Genomic DNA, 21001 nt, shown 5'->3' on the forward strand with positions numbered 1-21001 from the left:
TGTTTTTTGTGTCGTGTCCATTTTTTGTGTCTGTTTTGGTCTCTTCTCCATTGTTTTGTCAGTTTTTTCATGTTTTTTTGTGTCTGTTTCTTGTCTGTTACTGTCTATTTTGTGTCATGTACACTGTTTTGTCTGTTTTTGTGTTGTTTAGTTCATTATTTTGCGTCTGTTTTTTGTGTTGGGTCCACTTTTTTGTCTGTTCTTTGTGTCCGCTATTTTTGTTTTTTGTCTCTTTTATGTTTTGTGTCCATTTTTTGTGTCTGCTTTTTGTCTACTGTTGTGTTTTTGTGTCATTTCCACTTTTTGGTTTGTTCTTGTGTTGTTTAGTGGAATATTCATTATGTTGTGTCTTTTTTTTGTATTGGGTCCAACACAAAAATTTTGTATCTCTTTTTGGTGTCATGTCCATTTTTTTGTCTGTTTTCTGTTTTTTTCTGCTTGTTTTTGTGTCGTGTCCATTTTTTGTGTCTGTTTTGGTTTCTTCTCCATTGTTTCGTCAGTTTTTTTGTGTCTGTTTCTTGTCTATTTTGTGTCATGTCCACTGTTTTGTTGGTTTCTGTGTCGTTTAGTGCAATGTTCATTATTTAGTGTCTTTTTTTGTGTTGGGTCTAATTTTTGGCCGTTTTTTTGTGTCTCTTTTAGTGTCATGTCCATTTTTGTCTGTTTTTTGTGTTTTTTTTCTGTCTGTTTTTGTGTTGTGTCCATTTTGTGTGTCCATTTTTTGTGTCTGTTTTGGTTTCTTCTCCATTCTTTTGTGCGTGTTTTTTTTGTCCGTTGTTGTGATTTTTTGTCTCATTTCCACTTTTTTGTTGGTTTTTGTGTTGTTTAGTGTAATGTTCATTATTTTGTGTCTATTTCTGTGTTGAGTCCAATTTTTGTCTGCCAGTTTTTTTTTTTTTTTTTTGTCATGTCCATTTTTGTCTGTTTTTTGTGTCGTGTCCATTTTTTGTGTCTGTTTTGGTTTCTTCTCCATTGTTTCGTCATCAGTTTTTTGCATTTTTTGTGTCTGTTTCTTGTCTGTTATTGTCTATTTTGTGTCATGTTCACGTTTCTGTTTTTTTTTGTGTGTGTGTGTGTGTTTTGTGTCATGTTCATTGTTTTGTGTCTATTTTCTTGTGTTGGGTCCAATTTTGGTCAGGTTTTGTGTGTGTGTCTCTTTTTAGTGTCATGTCCATTTTTGTCTGTTTTTTTGTGTTTTTTTTTCCTGTCTGTTTTTGTGTCGTGTCCATTTTTTGTGGGTTTTTTTGTGTCTGTTTTTTGTCTATTGTTGCTTTTTTTGTGTGTCATTTCCACTTTTTGATCGGTTTTTGTGTTGTTTAGTGCAATGTTCATTATTTTGTGTCTGTTTTTTTGTGTTGAGTCCAATTTTTGTCTGTCAGTTTTTTTGTGCGTCATGTCCATTTTTTTGTGTTTTTGTGTGTCGTGTCCATTTTTTGTGTCTGTTTTGGTTTCTTCTCCATTGTTTTGTCAGTTTTTTTCGTGGTTTTTTTTTTGTCAATTATTATGTTTTTTTGTGTGTGTTTTTTGTGTGTGTTGTGTGTGCGTTGTGCGACCTGCAGCGCCGCCAGCGCCCCGGCCAGCAGGGGGCTCCGGAGCGCGTGCAGCAGCGAGCCCAGCAGGGCGGCGTGCGGCGCCCACTCCTGGCTCGGCGGCAGCCGCGACCGCAGGCGCTGCAGCGCCGCCAGCACCGCCTGGCGCTCTGCCCCCGCGGCATCATGGGAAACGAGAAAACAGGCATTAGCATGCTAGCAGCTAGTGCTACGTCACTATGATATCGTCCAAACGCCATTAGCGAACTTGCTAGCATCTGTACCTGGAGGGACGGGTTCAAACATGGCCGCCGCTCAGAGAGTCACTGGAGACCTGAGCAAAACAAACAAACATCAGCACACAAACATTAAATGTCAATAACAACAAAAAATTGATAACAAAAAATTATAATAACAATAAAATAAAAAAGGAATAAACATGTTGCAAAAAACAAAAGACAATAAAAAAACAATAAAAATCAAATAAATATTTTAACAACAATAATAATGATGATGACAACAATATAATAATAATAATAATAATAATAATAATAATAATAATAATAATAATAATAATAATAATAATCCATGAACAACAAAACAAAAACTACAAATAAAAAAGCGAGGAAAACAAACAAGTGTTATAAAAAGAGTAAACCAACAAAAACAATTAAAATCAAAATAATAATAATAATAATAATAATAATAATAATAATAATAATAATAATAATCAGTAAACAACAAAAAAAATAAAAACTACAAAAGACTACAAAAAATAAGCGAGGAAAACAAACAAGTGTTATAAAAAGAGTAAACCAACCAAAACAATAAAATAATAATAATAATAATAATAATCAGTAAACAACAAAAAAACTATAAAAAACTACAAAGAAATAAGCGAGGAAAACAAACGAGTGTTATAAAAAGAGTAAACCAACAAAAACAATTATAATAATAATAATAATAATCAGTAAACAACAAAACAAATAAAAACTACAAAAAACTACAAAAAATAAGCGAGGAAAACAAACAAGTTTTATAAAAAAAAAAGGGTAAACCAACAAAAACAATTAAAATCAAAATAATAATAGTAATAATAATAATAATAATAATAATAATAATAATAATAATAATTTGACTGTAAAGGAATAAACAAGTGATGATGAACCAATTTAAAAAAAAAAACAACAACAAACATCCAGTAATGGGCTGAGAAGGCAAGTAAACAAACAACTGCCAGTATGTAAACAAAAAAATAACAAATAATAAAACAAAATAAAACAGTCACAAGAAAAAAATACAAACACAATAAGCAATTGAAAACAAACAAGAGTCACAAATTACAGTAAATAATACAAACAAACAAGTCAATGAACACAAGCAGTAAATAAAGAAGGCAAACAAGTCAATGAACCCAAGCAGTAAACAAACAAGAATCACAAACAGTAGATAAACAACAACACACAAAAGTTAAGAATCACAAACTGTAAACAAAACACACAAACAACAGTGAAAAAACAAGAAGCACATGAGTCAATAAACAAACAACAGTTAATAAATAATAAAAACAAGTCAGACAGTAAACAAACTGACAAGAATCACAAACAGTAAGTAAACAACGACACACAAAGTTCAATAAACACAAACAACAGTAAATAAAGAGTCTATAATAAACAATATAAGCAGTTTATGAAGAGAGGAACGGTAAACAAACAGTTGTAGAAACACACAAACAAACAGGTAAACAAAGGGAGAAACGAGCCTGAAGTCAGAAAACAAGCAAACAACAGAGAGAACCTGTAAACAAACAAATAAACAAATAAAGAGGAAACTTCTTCACCTGTCGCAAACCCGGAAGTGAACCGCGAGGGGGGGGGAAACGTCCCGCTCGCGGTGACGTCACCACGCTGGAGCAGGTCTGCCAATCCAAACCCGGAAAGGAAGGTGTAAATTAAAAAAAAAACACACATAAAGCGGCTAAAAGTGAAAAGCTCACGGGGGAGAAAGAAGCGTTTCTGGGCTTCCAGCTACCGGATACCGGAGAACCGGGACTGGAGCGAGTCCAGAACCGGAAGAAGAAGAAGAAGAAGAAAAAAAAAGAAAAAACTCCGTCCAGCTGCTTTCAAGCAGCATCTCACCTGTGGAGTTTCACACCGGAAGTGAGCGTCTCAGACCGGAAGTGACGTCATCGGAGTTAGAAAAACTTTTATCTTAATTCATGATAATTTACAATGTTCATTTTTTTATTCTACAATTAAAAAAACTGCTAAAAGTTTTAAAATTAGTTACACAAAAATAGCACGCATGTAAATACACCATGTGTTGCTTTTTCTTCTCTTGTTTATTTGTAGTTTAATTCATTTAATGATTATTTGTCAAAATAATATATTAAAACAAATGAAGTTTATCTAAATAAATAATTTTTTTTCATTAAAAATTGGATTAATACGTTCCATCGTCCCTTCTCCCGTCATCACGTGACCTCCCCCGCAGTGACGTCACCGCGCCCGGTCCAAGATGGCTCCGCGGGCTCCGGCGGACTGCTTCCCCGGGATGAGGCGCTCTCTTTCGGCCGCGCTGCCCGGCCTCCTCCTCCTCCTCCTCCTGTTCCTCCAGCAGCCGCGGCTCGTCCGGAGCGACGAGGCGGAGAGCTGCGAGCTGCTGCGGCTCGGACAATATCCTTTTAAAAAGCCGCGGTAATGGCGGAAGCTAACGGAGGCTAACGGGGCTAGGTTAGCTTTCGTTAGCTGTCGTTAGCTTCTCCAGTGTTAAGCGGACGGGGGGGGGGGGGGGGGGGGGGGGGGGGGTTAGCATGCTAAAGCTAGCGGCTTCCTTCACTGTGATGAACGTATCGCTGCAACGAACCGAAGATCGACGAGAAAACGCAGGAGGCGGAGAACTGCCGCGAGGGGGCGGCCTGGGGTGTGTGCGTGTGTTATTGTGTGTGTGGTACTGTGCATCACTGTGTGTGTTACTGTGTCACTGTGTGTGTCACTGTGTGTGTGTGTGTGTGTGTGTGTGTTACTTTGTTATTGTGTGTGTGTGTGTTACTTTATTGTGTGTGTGTGGCACTGTGTGTGTCTCTGTCTGTTACTGTGTGTGTGTGTGTGTTACTTTGTTATTGTGTGTGTGTGTGGCACTGTGTGTGTCACTGTGTGTGTGTTACTTTGTTATTATGTGTGTGTGTCACTGTGTGTGTGTGTGTGTGTTACTTTGTTATTGTGTGTGTGTGGCACTATGTGTGTCTCTGTGTGTTACTGTGTGTGTGTGTGTGTTACTGTGTTATTGTGTGTGTGTGTGTATTACTGTGTGTGTGTGTGTGTGTGTGTCACTGTGTGTCTGTCTGTGTGTGTCACTGTGTGTCTGTGTGTGTGTGTGTCACTGTGTGAGTGTTTTACTTTGTTATTGTGTGCGTGTGTTACTGTGTGTGTTACTGTGTGTGTCTGTGTCACTCTGTGTGTGTTACTGTGTGTGTGTGTGTCACTCTGTGTGTGTTACTGCGTGTGTGTGTGTGTCACTGTGTGTGTGTTACTTTGTTGTGTGTGTGTTACTGTGTTTGTGTGTCATTGTGTGACCAGACTTGGCTATGTAACGACAAGTAACGAGCGTTACAAGTAGTCAGATTACTTTTGATGGGAGCCAGCAGTGTAACGGCGCTACTCCTTCTAGACCGGCAGTTAAACTGGCGTCACAAACGAAACGCTGCGATCGTCACTTTCACAATGACTGCAAATAGAGCAACCAAAATATTACTATTTAAGCAGAGTATTTTTTTTATTATTACCACCAGTAGATGGAGCGGCGGCCGTGCGAGCAGCTGCTCGCTCTCTCCTCCGGGTCAGCGCTGATGGGAACCGTCACAGTGAAATCGGTTGCCTTATATCAATTGCGTTTGCCGGCCTCCTGTACTTCCAGCTGCCTTATATCACTATGCACTAACTAGTAGTGTAACTTCTTTACTATCTCCATGGAGTAATCAAGTAGTGTAAGGCGCTACTTTTTTTTCAAAAGTAACGAGTAACGGACCCCAACTCTGTGTGTGTGTGTGTGTGTGTTATTGTGTGTTTATGTTAACTGTGTTACTGTGTGTGTATTATAGTGTGTGTTATTGTGTAGTTTATATTGTAGTGTGTTTTAGTGTGTGTTGTTGCGTTAGTTATTGTGTGTTTATGTTAACTGTGTGTATTATAGTGTGTGTTATAGTGAGTGTTATTGTGTGTGTTTATGTTAGTGTTTTTTTTTTTTTCTTTTTTGTTTTATATCTGTTTTGTGCTTTTTTTAAACACTGAAATAATCTTGTGATCGTGTGTGTGTGTGTGTGTGTTCAGTGGACTGCCTCCCGGCTCCTAACGTCACCTGTCGTCTCGCCAACGGCTCCGAGTTCCGCTTCAGCGGCGACGAAGTCGGGTTCAGCAAGAGAGTGGCCTGCAGGAACGTGTGAGTACACACACACACACACACACACACACACACACATACACAAACAAACATTCCCAACAACACACACATACTGTAACACACACACTCACTTTAACACACACACACACACACACACACACACACACACACACAAACAAACATTCCCAACAACACACACATACTGTAACACACACACTCACTTTAACACACACACACACATACAGACTTTAACACACACATACACACTTTAACACACACACACACACACTTTAACACACACGCACACACACACACACTATAACACACACACACACACACACACACACAAACATTCCCAACAACACACACTCACTTTAACACACACACACACACACACATACACACACAAAACATTCCCAACAACACACACATACTGTAACACACACACACACACACACACACACACTATAACACAAACACACAAAACATTCCCAACAACACACGCATACTGTAACACATGCACACACTATAACACACACACACGCGCGCGCAATATAGCATATTCACACACATGTACACACACACAAGACACACACAAGACACACACACTATAACACACACACACACAATATAGCATATTCACACACATGTACACACACACAAGACACACACAAGACACACACACTATAACATACACACACACAATATAGCATATTCACACACATGTACACACACACAAGACACACACAAGACACACACACTATAACATACACACACACAATATAGCATATTCACACACATGTACACACTCACACACAAGACACACACATACAAAAACATACACAACAAGGCACACACACTATAACATACACACACACAATATAGCATATTCACACACATGTACACACTCACACACAAGACACACACATACAAAAACATACACAACAAGGCACACACACTATAACATACACTGTTGTTTTTGTGTCGTGTCGTGTTGTTGTCTTGTGTTGTATTGTGTTGCGTTGTTTTTTGTGTTGTGTTGTTTTTGTGTTGTTGTGTTGTTTATCTGTCATGTTGTGTTGTTTGTGTCGTGTTGTTTTTGTGCTGTTGTCTTGTTGTGTTGTTTGTGTGTTGTTGAGTTGTTTGTGTTGTATTGTGTTGTTTATGTGTGTCATATTGTGTTGTTTGTGTTGTTTATGTGTGTTGTTGTGTTGTTTATGTGTCGTGTTGTTTATGTGTGTTGTATTGTGTTGTTTTTGTTGTATTGTGTTGTTGTGTTGTTTATGTTGTATTGTGTTGTTTATGTGTTGTTGTGTTGTTTATGTTGTATTGTGTTGTTTATGTGTTGTTGTGTTGTTTATGTTGTATTGTGTTGTTTATGTGTGTTGTTGTGTTGTTTATGTGTCATGTTGTGTTGTTTATGTGTGTGGTGTTGTATTGTTTGTGTTGTTTATGTATGTTGTTGTGTTGTTTATGTGTCATGTTGTGTTCTTTGTGTCATGTTGTGTTGTTTGTGTGTGTGGTGTTGTATTGTTTGTGTTGTTGTGTTGTTTATGTATGTTGTTGTGTTGTTTATGTGTCATGTTGTGTTCTTTGTGTCATGTTGTTTGTGTGTGTGGTGTTGTATTGTTTGTGCTATTGTGTTGTTTATGTGTGTTGTTGTGTTGTTTGTGTCGTGTTGTTTTTGTGCTGTTGTCTTGTTGTGTTGTTTGTGTGTTGAGTTGTTTGTGTTGTATTGTGTTGTTTATGTGTGTTGTTGTGTTGTATTGTGTTGTTTATGTGTGTTATATTGTGTTGTTTTTGTTGTATTGTGTTGTTTATGTGTTGTTGTGTTGTTTATGTTGTATTGTGTTGTTTGTGTGTTGTTGTGTTGTTTGTTTTGTATTGTGTTGTTCATGTGTCATGTTGTGTTGTTTATGTGTGTGGTGTTGTATTGTTTGTGTATTTGTGTTGTTTATGTGTCATGTTGTGTTGTTGATGTGTTGTTGACTTTTTGTTGTTGTGTTGTTGACTTGTTGTTGTTGATGTGTTGTTGACTTGTTGTTGTTGATGTGTTGTTGACTTGTTGTTGTTGATGTGTTGTTGACTTGTTGTTGTTGATGCGTTGTGGTGCTGCAGGTCGTCCTACTCGTACCGCCTGGCCGTGGCCCTCTCTCTCTTCCTGGGCTGGCTGGGAGCCGACCGCTTCTACCTGGGATACCCTGCTCTGGGTAACACACACTGAAACACACCGCTTCCCCTGCTGGACACTGCCTGCTACTACACCACACTTTAACATCACAGTGCCATCGTGTCCATTTCTTATTATTCATTTAGTTCATTTAAAATAAAATAGATGCAATGTGTTTGATTATTTTTTTAATTTGTTTATTTTAAATACAGTAGTTGCAACATGTTTATTTCTTTTATTTTAAATATAGTATTTGTGCATGTTTATCATTTATTTGGTTATTTTAAATAATATATTTCCATCATTTTTTTATTATTTATACTTTTTTTGTTTCATCATGTTTTTATTACAGTAGTTGCATCATTTTTGTTTATTTATTTATTTATTTATTTATGTTTATTTTAAATAATAGATTTCCATTTTTATTTATTATTTACATTTTTTTTTGTATTTCATCATGTTTTTATATAATAGTTCCATCATGTTTGTTTGTCATTATTTATTTTATTTCTTTGTTTGTTTGTTTGTTTTTCATCAGGTTGTTAAATATAGTATTTCCACCTTGTTTAATTATTTATTTGTTTATTTTGTCATGTTTTTGAATAGAAACGTTCCATCATATTTATAAATATTTATTTGTTTATTTCTTCATGTTTTTTGAATATATAATAGTTCCATCATATCTATTAATATTTATTTATTTTGTTTTTTTGTTTATTTCGTCATGTTTTTTAATACAATAGCTCCATAATATTTATTAATATTTATTTCATTTATTTGTTTTTTTCATCGTGTTTTTAAATATAACAGTTTCATCATGTTTATTTGTTTATTTTTGCTTATTCACGTTATGTTTTTGTTTTTCTGTTATTTTTTTTCCATAATTTTTTTTAATTTTATTTTATTTATTTATTTCCATCATGTTTTGAATACAAAAATGTCATTGTGTATTTGTGTGTGTGTGTGTGTGTGTGTGTGTGTCCAGGCGTGCTCAAGTTCTGCACGGTGGGGTTCTGCGGCGTCGGGACTCTGGTGGACTTCGTGCTCGTCGCCATGCAGGTCAGTCCGTTACCGCGGCGACGGCACGGCAACCGGCCGGCTGGCCCGGCCCAGCCCGGCCAATAGTAGAGTAGAGCGGGGCCGGTCACATGACCCCGCCTCCAGGAAGTGATTCATGTTCAGCCTGTTCAGGTTTTCATGGTATTTGTTTGTTTGTTTGTCTTTGTTGTGTGTGTGTGTGTGTGTGTGTGTGTGTGTGTGTGTGCGCAGATTGTGGGTCCCTCTGACGGCTCCTCTTACATCATCGATCACTACGGAGCTCGGCTGACTCGCCTGGCCGTCGACAACCAGACCTACAGGAAGCCACACCCTCCTCTGTGAGGCCACGCCCCCTCTCCTGCAGACGGACAAGCCACGCCCCCTACAGGAAGCATCTTCCATTTTTTTCAAACCACGCCCCCTAGAAGTATCTTCCACCTCTTCATCAAGCCACGCCCCCTACAGGAAGTATCTTCCACTTCTTCAATAAACCACACCCCCTACAGGAAGTATCAGCCACCTCTTCAATAAACCACGCCCCCTACAGGAAGTATCTTCCACCTCTTCAATAAACCACGCCTTTTACAGGAAGTATCTTCAACCTCTTCATCAAGCCACGCCCCCTACAGGAAGTATCTTCCACTTCTTCAATAAACCACACCCCCTACAGGAAGTATCAGCCACCTCTTCAATAAACCACGCCCCCTACAGGAAGTATCTTCCACCTCTTCAATAAACCACGCCTTTTACAGGAAGTATCTTCAACCTCTTCATCAAGCCACGCCCCCTACAGGAAGTATCTTCCACTTCTTCAATAAACCACACCCCCAACAGGAAGTATCAGCCACCTCTTCAATTAACCACGCCCCCTACAGGAAGTATCTTCCACCTCTTCAATAAACCACGCCTTCTACAGGAAGTATCTTCCACCTCTTCATCAAGCCACGCCCCCTACAGGAAGTGTCAGCCACCTCTTCAATAAACCACGCCCTTTACAGGAAGTATCAGCCACCTCTCTGACAAACCACGCCCCCTTAAAGAAACCACGCCCCCTCTGACCAGACCGGGGAGTATCACCCACCTCGTCAAACCACGCCCCCTGGCAAGAAGCCACGCCCCTTATGTGACCAGACATACAGTAAGTCACGCCCCATTTTCAAAATACCTTGAAGAAGCCACGCCCCTCTGTAACCAGACCTCTAGGAAGCCACGCCTCCTAACTGAAGCCACACACCCCTAAAACAGACTGTCATAAAGCCACGCCCCCCTACGGGAAGCCCCGCCCAATCTGTGATCACACCCACAGGAAGCCACGCCCCCTCAATTCTACACACATCTCATTTTGGATTCATTTGAAGACATTTTTTGTGTTTTTTTTTTAAAGTCACTTTAATGAGGGTTTTTTTGTGTTGTGATGTTTTGTTTTTGTTTATTTAAAGTTATGGAGAATGTTGTGTAAATAAAGTTGGATGAAAACCAGAGGTGGGAGTGGAATCAAGCTACTGTCACAACAGACTAAAAAAAAACAGACACAAAAACAAGAGAAAACAGACACAGAACTGACAAAACAGACACAAAACTTTAAAAAAAACAGGCACAAAACTGAAAAAAACAGACAAAAATGAGAAAACAGACCCAAAACTGACATAAAACAGAAAAAGTAAAGACACAAAACTGAAAAAAACATGACAAAACAGATACAAAAACAAGAGAAAACAGACACAAAACTGACAAAAACAAGAGAAAACACACAAAACTGACAAAAACAGACACAAAACTGAAAAAAAGACACAAAACTGACAAAAATAGAAAAAATAAAGACACAAAACTGAAAAAACAGAAAAAAACAAGAGAAAACAGACACACAACTGAAAAAAACAGATACAAAAACAAGAGTAAACAGACACAATACTGACAAAAACGGACACAAAACTGAAAAAGACACAAAACTGACAAAAACAGACACAGAAAAAGTAAACAAACACAAAAACAAGCAAAAACAGACACAAAACTGAAAAAACAGACACAAAACTGAAAAAACAGACACAAAAACATGACAAAAACAGACAGAAAAAGTAAACAGACACAAATCTGGCAAAAAACAGAAAAATACACTCAAACCGACACAGCTAACAAACAGACGCAAAAAAGTTACAACAGACAAAAAGTATAGACCACAAAATGACAATACTGACAAAAACCAACACAGCAAAATAAAACCAGATACAAAACTGGCAAAAACAGACGCACAACTGACAAAACACACAGAAAAAGGTAAAAAAAAAAAAAAAAAAAAGACACATAAAAGAACTGAAAAAACAGACCCAACAGAGTAAAAACAGACACAAAAAATGACAAAAACACATGCAAGAAAAGTAAAAACATACAAAGACTGACCGAAAAGAAAAAGCAGACTGAAAAACTGACAAAAATATGGAAAAAACACAAAATGCTAAAAAAAAAACAGACAACACTGACAAAAGGAAAAAGAAAGAGACAACAGAAAAAAACACAAGAGTAAACAGACACAAAACTCACAAAAACAGACAGGAAAAACTATAAATAGATTAAAAACAAATACAAAACTGATTTAAACAGACACTAAAAAGTAAAAACATACAAAAAAACCTAAAAACTCCCAAAACTGACAAAAACAATCACAAAAAAGAGAAAAACTGATAAAAATGGGCACACAATTGAAAAAGAAACACAACAATCAAAAGATGCAGAACTGACCAAAACAGACAGAAAAAGGTAAAAACAGACACAAAACTGACAAAAACAGACACAAAAAGAACAAAAGCTGAAAAAAATGAGACCTAACAAAGTAAAAACAGACACAAAAAATGACAAAAACAGACACAAAATGATAAAAACAGACACAAAACTGACACAAAAAGAACAAAGCTGAAAAAAATGAGACCCAACAAAGTAAAAACAGACACAAAAAATGAGAAAAACCAACACAAAATGATTAAAACAGACACAAAACTGACAAAAACAGACACAACAGGGAAAAAAAAACTCAACAAAGTGAAAACAGACGCAAGAAATGCAAAAAACATAACAAAAAACCAGACACAAAACTGAAACAAAAACGAAATGAAACAGAAAACAACTAACCAAAGTAAAAACATACACAAGACTGACAAAAGCAGACACAAAAAACTGAAAAAAACAGACTCAATGAAGTAAAAACAGACACAAAAATGACAAAAACTGACACAAAAAAGAAAAACAGATAATACAGACCCAACAAAGTAAAAACAGACACAAAAAAATGAGAAAACAGACACAAAACTGACAAAAACCGACACAAAACTGAAAAAAAAAACAGACACAAAACTGACAAAAACACACAGAAAAAGTAAAGACACAAAACTGAAAAAAAACAGAACAAAACATGAGAAAACAGACACAAAACTGACAAAAACAGACACAAAAACAAGAGAAAACAGACACAAAACTTACAAAAACAGACACAAAACTGAAAAAAGACACAAAACTGACAAAAACAGACACAAAAAGTAAACAGACACAAAACTGACAAAAACAGACACAAAACAAGAGAAAACTGACAAAAACAGACACAAAAGCTAAAAACAGACACAAAACTGACAAAAAAATGAAATAAAGGCACACAATACTGATAAAAACAAACACAAAAAATAAAAAAAAACTGAAAAAACAGAGCCACAAAAGCAAAAACAGACACAAAAAAAACGACAAAAACAGGCACAAAAAAAATTTTGCTGACTCATCACAAACCAGGCCCAGCCAATCATTCTGTTTTTGGCGCCTTTATTTGAATTGCATAGGAAACAATGGAGTCGCCATGGCAACACAGACAGTTCTGGAAGGAGGGGAGAGGCGGGGCTTCTGACGCACACACACACACACACACACACACACACACACACACACACATACAGTGAGGGGGGCGGGGGAAATGGCCGTCGTGACGAGTCGTAGAGGCACGAGGTGGGGGGCGGGGCTAGTGTCAGGAGGAGGGGCTTGCATGGTGAAGCCCCACCCCCTTGTACCCCGGTTACTTAAAAGCTCTACTTCCTGGAAAGGCCTAAGAGGGCGGGGCTTGGGAGGAGAGTGGGCGGAGCCATCCACTAGAACTAATGTGTAACTAGCTGTGAATTTATTTTTAGTAGTTAATAGCCCCGCCCACGCCTTCAAGCTCCACCCATTTCCTACAAGCCACGCCCACTATCCCATAAGCCCCGCCCCTCCAGTGATGGAATGAAGGAGCAACTTCTGTTGGGGACGAAAAAAAACTTTTTTTATCTTTAATTTTTTTGCTTTTTGGATTACGCAGCATGCAGATTATAATCCGGCGATTTAACTTTTTATATTTTTTAAAAATTTTTTGATTTTGTTCATTTTTTTGTTTTTTAAAGCGATTTCCCACTTTTCTTCAGGAAAAGTGGTGGGGTTAGAGTACAGGTTTGTTTTTAAACAGGCACTACTTTTTTTGTTTTTGTTTATTTTGTTTATCTATATACAGTGTAAATATGCTGGTTTCCGATATAGGAGGGTTTTTGGCCCCGCCCCCCCCGCCGGACGATTTATTTTGAAAATCTGGTGCATAGACGTCATGCAGACTGGACTGCCGAGTTTTTTTTATTATTATTATTATTATTTTTTTTTTTTTTTTTTTTTTTTTGCCGAGTGGGGAGGAGTGTCCGATATAATCCCAGATAATCCAAAACAATCCCAAATAATTCCAGATAATCCCAAACTACTCCAAGATAAGCCCAGATATTCCAAGATAAGATTAGATACTCCCAAATAATCCCAAACTAATCCTATATAATCCAAGATAAACCTAGATAAACCTAGATGACCCCAGATAATCCAAGATAATCCTGTATTATATAATTTAATGGCATCAACATTCCATATAATTTAGATTATCCCAACAAATTCCATATAACCGAACATAAACCAAGATAATTCAAGATAATCCCAGAAAGAATAATCTGATCAATCAAAATCCAACTTAATCCCAAATAATCCGATATATTCCACGATAATCCCAAACTAACAGAAGATAAACCTAGATAATTATAGTTAATCCAAGATAATCCCAGATAATCCAAGATATGCCTAAATAATTCCAGGTAATCCAAGATAAGACTAGGTGATCCCAGATAATCCAAGATAAGCCTAAATAATTCCGGATAACACTAGATAATCCAAGATAAACCTAGATAATCCCAGAAAATCCAAGATAAACCCAAATAATTCCATATAATCCTAAACTATTCAAAGATAGACCTAAATAATCCCAGATAATCCAAGATAAGCCTTGATGATCCCAGATAATCCAAGATAAGCCTAAATAATTCAGATAATCCAAGATAAGCCTAAATAATTCCAGATAATCCAAGATAACACTAAATAATTTCAGATAATCCCAAACTATTCGAAGATAAACTGGATAATCCTAGATAATCCAAGAGAAGCCTAGATGATCCCAGATAATCCAAGATAAACCTAAATAATACCAGATAATCCAAGGTAAGACTAGATAACCCCAGATAATCCAAGATAAACCTAAATAATCCCAGATAAACCAAAATAAACCTAAATAACCCCAGATAATCCAAGATAAACCTAAATAATCCCAGATAATCCCAAACTATTTGAAGATAAGCCTAGATAATCCAAGATAAGACTAGATGATTCAAGATAATCTCAGACTATATAATTTAATCCCATCAAAGTCCCATATAATGTTAGATAATCCCAACTAATTACATATAGTCAAACATAAATTTAGATAATCCAAAATAATCCCAGATCATTTAATCCAATCCTATGAAAATCACAGCGAATCCCAGATAATCCCAAATTATGCCAGATAATCCCAACTAATCCTAATAAATCCAAGATAACAGTAGGTAATCCCAGATAAATCTAGTTAATCCGAGATAATCCAAGATAATCTCAGATAATCCAATAAAATCCAAAATAAGCCTAGAAAATCCCAGAAAATACCAAATATTCTCAGATAATCCAAGGTAATCCAAGACAGTCTAAAATAATCTGATATAACCCCAGAAAATCAGACAGTCCCAGATAATAGCAGAAAAACCAAGATAATTCCAGACAATCTCAGAAAATCCCAGATAATCCACAAGAATCCCAAATTATCACATCTTATCCCAGATTATCTCAGATTAGCCCGTTAATCCCAGATAACCCACTTTAATCCCAAATGATCCCAGATAATCTGAAATAATCCCATCTAAACCCAGATAATCCCAACTACTCCCATCTAATCCCAGATAATATGACATAATCCCTTCTAATCCCAGATAATCTGACATAATCCCTTCTAATCCCAGATAATATGACATAATCCCTTATAATCCAAGATAATCTGAAATAATCCCAACTACTCCAATTTAATCCCAGATAATCTGACATAATCTGGTCTAGTCTGATCTAGTCTCACTTAATCTGATGTCATGTCACTTAACCTAATCCAATATAATCTGATCTAATCTGACTTAATCTGATCCAATCTGATTGAGGCTGATTTTATCCAACATCATCTGATCTAATCTGATCAATCTGATTCTAATCTGATGTAAAATAACATAATCTGATCTAATGTTACTTAATCTGATCCAACACAATCTGATCCAATCCAACATAATCTGATCTCATCTGACGTAATCTTATCTAATCTGGTTTAATAATGTGATCTAATATGATGTCATTCAATGTAATCTGATCCAATCCAATTTAATCTGATTATATCAAATATAATCTGATCCATCCAACTTAATCTGATGCAATCTGATTTAATCTGATGTAATCCAATAAAATCTGACGTAATCCGACATAGTCTGATGTAATCCGACATAATCTGATCTAATCTGACATAATCTGATCTAATCCAATGTAATCTGATCTAATCAAACATAATATGATTTAATCCAAGATAATCTCATCTAATCTGACATAATCTGATCTAATCCGATATAGTCTGACATAATCCGACATAATCTGATGTAATCCAATATGATCTGACTTAATCTGATCTAATTTGACTTAATCTGATGGAATCCAAGAAAATCTGATCTAATCACACGTAATCTGATCTAATCTGGCATAATCTGATCTAATCCTACAAAATCTGATCTAATTCGACATAGTCTGATCTAATTCAACATAATCTGATGTAATCTGATCTAATCTGACATAATCTGATTTAATCCAACATAATCTGATCTAATCTGACATAATCTGATGTAATCCGACGTAATCTGACTTAATCTTATCTAATCTGCTCTATTCTGATATAATCTGATCTAATCTGACTTAATCTGATCTTATCCGACAGTCTGGTGTAATCCGGCATAATCTGATGTAATCCAACATAATCTGATCTAATCCAACAAAACCTGATCTAATCCGACATAATCTGATCTAATTCCAACATAATCTGATGTGATCTGATCTAATCTGACATAATCTGATATAATCTGATGTAATCCGACATAATCTGATCTAATCTGACTTAATCTGATGAAATCCAACAAAATCTGATCTAATCTGGCATAATCTGATGTAATCTGACTTAATCTGATCTAATCTGGTTTAATCCAATCTAACATAATCTGATCTAATCCAACTCAATCTGATGTAATCCGATCCAATCCACCTCTAACCCTGTTTATCTGGATGCAAGGGGTCAAAGGTCACCCACTTCCTCAATAAACCAAAAGAAACCCCCTCTGGAAGCTGATTGGCTGGTTATCCGAGACCCCTCCCCCTTGTTGCTGGTGTTAGTTAGTTGATTTGGTTAAGCTAACGGTTCCGGTTAGCCACTAACGGGCAAGGCATTGATCGGCTAGCCGGCTAGCAAGCTAGCCCGCTAGCTAGCCACCGGTGAGCAAGCTAGCCACCGGTTGGCACAAGTTAGCCATTGATTAGCAAGCTAGCCACCGATTGGCGAGAGAGCCGCTCACTAGGAAGCTAGTCCAAGATTTGCTCGCTAAGCTAGCCGCTGATTAATGAGCTAGCCACCGATTCGCAAGCTAGCCGAAGATTAGCCAGCTAGCCATTGATTAGCAAGCTAGCCACTGGTTAGCGACCGTCCTGCCGGTCAGCTCGCTAACACTTAGCGACCCACGACCCTACCTTGCTAACCGCCGCTCGGCGAGCTAGCCACAGATTAGCTTAGCGACCCGCGAACCCGCCATGCTAACCGCCGATCGGCCAGCTAACCGCCGACTAGCGAACTGCCGCGCCTCAGCAAGTCACAGTTTCACAGATTAGCCGCAGATGAGCGCGCTAGCTAGCACCTAGCCAGCTAGCTAAACGGGGGGTGGGGGGGTGGGGGCGGAGCTAGCGGCGAGGAAAGAAAGAGATGGAAACTGAAAAACATAAAAAATGTTTGCGTAATCAAGCCTTTTATTTTCTTAAATAGGTTTCTTTTTTCTTTCTTGCAAGGCATGATGGGAAAAAATAAACAAAAACAAAATATGTGGAAAGTAAACAAACAAAAATTATGGGGGAGGGAACTTTGGCCGTTTAAACAACAACAACAAAATAAAAGCACGGAGTTCATCATCATCATCATCAACAAAACAACAACATTGATTGTTTACTTGTTTACGTTTGTGAAAAACAACAAACAAAACGATTCACCACATTAAATATAAAAAACAAGTGAATAAAGTGTTGAGTTGAAGGGAGCGGCTCTGCTAGCAGTTAGCGAGCTAGCTAGCTGATCGGCAAAGCTAGCTGCTAGCCGTTAGCCGAGGACTAGCTAGCTAGAAGACAGTGATTGTTCAGCAAGGAGGCAATGCACTGGCGAGCTAGCTTGGCGGAGGATTAGCGAGCCCGCTAAGCCACAATTAGCAAGTAGCTAAACCACCATTGGTTACCTAGCCGCCATTATTAGCGAGCTAGCTAAGCCAAGATTAGCGAGCTACCCAAGCTAGCCGCTAAATGATTAGCCATGATTAGCGACCTAGCTAATCCACTGTTAGCTAACTAGCTAATCCTCAATTAGCCATCTCCCAAACAACCCTGTTTATTTTTTTTCTCCAGTTTTTCAAAATAAAAGCTAACAAGGATTTTATTTTGTTAACAATTAGTGCAGGTTAATAATGCCCATTTTTAAAAAAAAGAAAGGGGGCGGGGCTAAGGAACAGGAAGTGGAAACGTGGGAGAGACCGACGTGACGCCGCCATCTTGGAGGCGGGGCTCAACAAGGACGAGGTCATTAACTTTAAGCTAGCTAGCCCCGCCCCCCCATTAGCTTTGGTCGACAAAATCAAAGAACATTTAAAAAGAAACTAGTGCATTTCATTTGCATATTTTTAAGCTAATGCTAATGCTAACGCGAATGCTAGCTTCACTTCCCGTTCCCTGAATGTAAACATTGTCGTCAGGATTTAACAAAATAAAACTTTTTTTTTTTTTTTTTCATTTTTACAAATATTAAGCTGGCATGCTAACATGCTAACCAGCTAGCTGCTTTAAAAAAACTAGCGCTGGCCAATTGAAAAACAAGAAAAAAAATCATTTTATTTTCTTAAATTCTGGAAACAGCCAGTATTTGGAAAATTTTACTAAAATAAAAGCCTTTATTTCTTTCTAATAATTTGACTTTTATTTTAAATTTTGGAAATAGCCAAAAGATGTTTTGTATTTTTCAAAATAAAAGTCACTAGTAGGAGTTTTTTTTTTAAATTAGAAGTTAATATTAATTTTATTTTTGTAAATTTCTGAAAAGCCTAAATTGTATTTTTTTTTTCAAAATAAAAGTCTTTAGCCATTCAATTACATTTTTTTTTTAAATGAGGAAACAGATAAAGTGTAAGTTTTTTTTCAAAATAAAGTATTTTATGGTAGTATTTTTTTTTTCATTTAAATACAATTTTAATTTTATTTCGAATTTTGCATTTCGTTTCAAAATAAAAGCCCTTAAGAGCTTTGGTCAATTTATTGGCATTATTTTTCCTTCTTTTTCAAAATAAAAGTCATTAATGGCGTCTCTACCTCACTAACTACGGTTGCTATGGAAACAGTGTCGTCACTAACATTAGAACATGCACTTTATTTTGAAAGTGTATAAATATTCCTTTATATATTAAAAAACAAAAAAAAAACCTCACCGCTAAGCTCCGCCCCCCTGGTGTCACGCTAGCGGCTGATTGGCTCGCCGCTGGTAGTGGGAGGGGTTTCAAGTGCTTCTTATACTGGATGGTTTTAGGAAGTTTGGGGGTTGGGGAAGGGGGCGGAGCTCTAAGAGTTCCGGCCAATCAGAGGGCAGCATTTTTTTAAATGATTTTATTTTAATTAAAAAGACGCAAATTTAGCTTTTCAAGAATGTACAAAAATTTTAAATAAAGTTTTGAGGAAGAGCAGTTTGTCGGCTTCTGCTTACTTTAAAAAATGGTAAAAATAAAAAATATTTTTTGTTTAATTGTTAGACCCTGCCTGATTTAAAAAAAACAAATTAAATAAATAAAAATAATTATTTTTTTAAGTCTTCAGACTTTGCAAAATAATAATAATAATAATAATAATAATAATAATAATAATAGTAACAATAATAATAATAATTTAAGTGTTAAGATATCAGACTTTGTCTTCTTTAAAAAATATTTAAAAATGCTTTTAAGTCGTTGGACTGTCACTATTTAAATAATAATAATAATAATAATAATAATAATAATAATAATAATAATAATAATAATAATAATAATAATTCAAGTTTTGTTGTTGTGAGATTCTACTTTCTTTTAAAAAAAAAACCCAAATCAAAATGAAATTAAAAACAAATAAAAAATAATAATTTAGGGATTTTTCTTAATATGTCAGATTCTTTAAGATTTTTTAATGAATTTTTTTTTTAATATATAACAATTGTTTTTTTAAGTTGTCTCTTAAGGACTCTTCCTCCTTTGGAAAATAAAGTTAAATTAAAAAGAATAAAATAACTTAATTAATTTTAAGACAAAAGACTGTCTCCTTTGAAATTAATTTTTGAAAAAAAAACATATTTTTTAAGTCTTCAGACTCCCGTCTTTTTTAAAAACGTAAAACAAATAAATAAAAATTAAAAATTTCTTGAATTTATTTTTTAAGTCACCAGACTCTTCCTCTTTAAAAAAAGATAATTTAAAATAACTCATTTCTTTTTTTTAAATGTATTATTAAAAGTCTTCTGACTCCGCCCACTTAAAAAAGAGAAAACCAATAAATTCAAAATAATTTACTGAATTTTTTAAAATTTATTGTTCATGTCTTCAGACTCCGCCCCTTTAAAAAAAATGAAAAATATTAAAAAATAAATTAAGAATTTTTGAAATTTATTTTTATAGTCGTCAGACTCCGCCCTATTTAAAAAAAATTAAATACATTTAAAAAAACAATAATTCATTTTTAAGTCATTAGACTCCGCCCCCTTTAAAATAAAACACATGAAACAAATAAATTTAAAATGAATCAGGAATTTTTTTAATCGTCTTTTTTAAAGTCAACAGACTCCGCCCCCTTTAAAAAAACATTTTTGTCATCCGCTGATTATCAAATCATTTCTTAAAGGGATTTTCTTGTTAGCTAGCTAGCTTAATGCGCCAAACATGAAAATAGCTCTTTTTTAACCTCAGTTTTATTTCTCTATTTTTTTCATGTTTTTTAGAGTCCCAGATTTTGTTTCAGGACTTTCAAAATAAATAAAAAACAAGCAAATAAAAGTCCAATGTTTTTTTCCCAGCTAGCATGCTTCGCTAACATGTTATGCTAGCTAATCTAGCCACCCAAAAAAAAAAAAATTGCACTTCTCCTTATTTGCTATTTCTCCCCCGCCCCCATTACCGGTGCT

The 21001-nt window shown here is 36.1% G+C and overlaps 3 protein-coding genes across 4 annotated transcripts in view; 1 reads left to right on the forward strand and 2 right to left on the reverse strand.

The window, feature by feature from the left end:
- Window positions 1-3478, reverse strand: part of LOC115381309 (inaD-like protein) — a 53519-nt gene extending 50041 nt beyond the window's left edge. Inside the window, exons 1-3 of the mRNA XM_030082588.1 lie at window positions 3370-3478; window positions 1814-1863; window positions 1554-1699 (exon numbers count right to left, since the gene is read on the reverse strand). Coding sequence (XP_029938448.1) covers window positions 1554-1699; window positions 1814-1835 — 168 coding nt within the window. The 5' untranslated portion in view covers window positions 1836-1863; window positions 3370-3478. The remainder of the gene's footprint in view (window positions 1-1553; window positions 1700-1813; window positions 1864-3369) is intronic.
- Window positions 1-21001, reverse strand: part of LOC115382236 (stonustoxin subunit alpha-like) — an 829400-nt gene that overhangs the window by 197831 nt on the left and 610568 nt on the right. The gene's annotated exons all lie outside the window — the stretch shown is intronic.
- Window positions 4023-10118, forward strand: tm2d1 (TM2 domain containing 1). Its single transcript, XM_030083951.1, has 6 exons — window positions 4023-4204; window positions 4378-4451; window positions 5858-5966; window positions 8046-8137; window positions 9083-9156; window positions 9367-10118. Exons 1-6 carry the CDS (start codon window positions 4047-4049, stop codon window positions 9475-9477), a joined length of 618 nt encoding a protein of 205 aa, XP_029939811.1. The 5' UTR covers window positions 4023-4046; the 3' UTR covers window positions 9478-10118.

This window comes from Salarias fasciatus, chromosome 23 (genome assembly GCF_902148845.1).
Source record: "Salarias fasciatus chromosome 23, fSalaFa1.1, whole genome shotgun sequence".
NCBI classification, from domain to species: Eukaryota; Metazoa; Chordata; class Actinopteri; order Blenniiformes; family Blenniidae; genus Salarias; species Salarias fasciatus.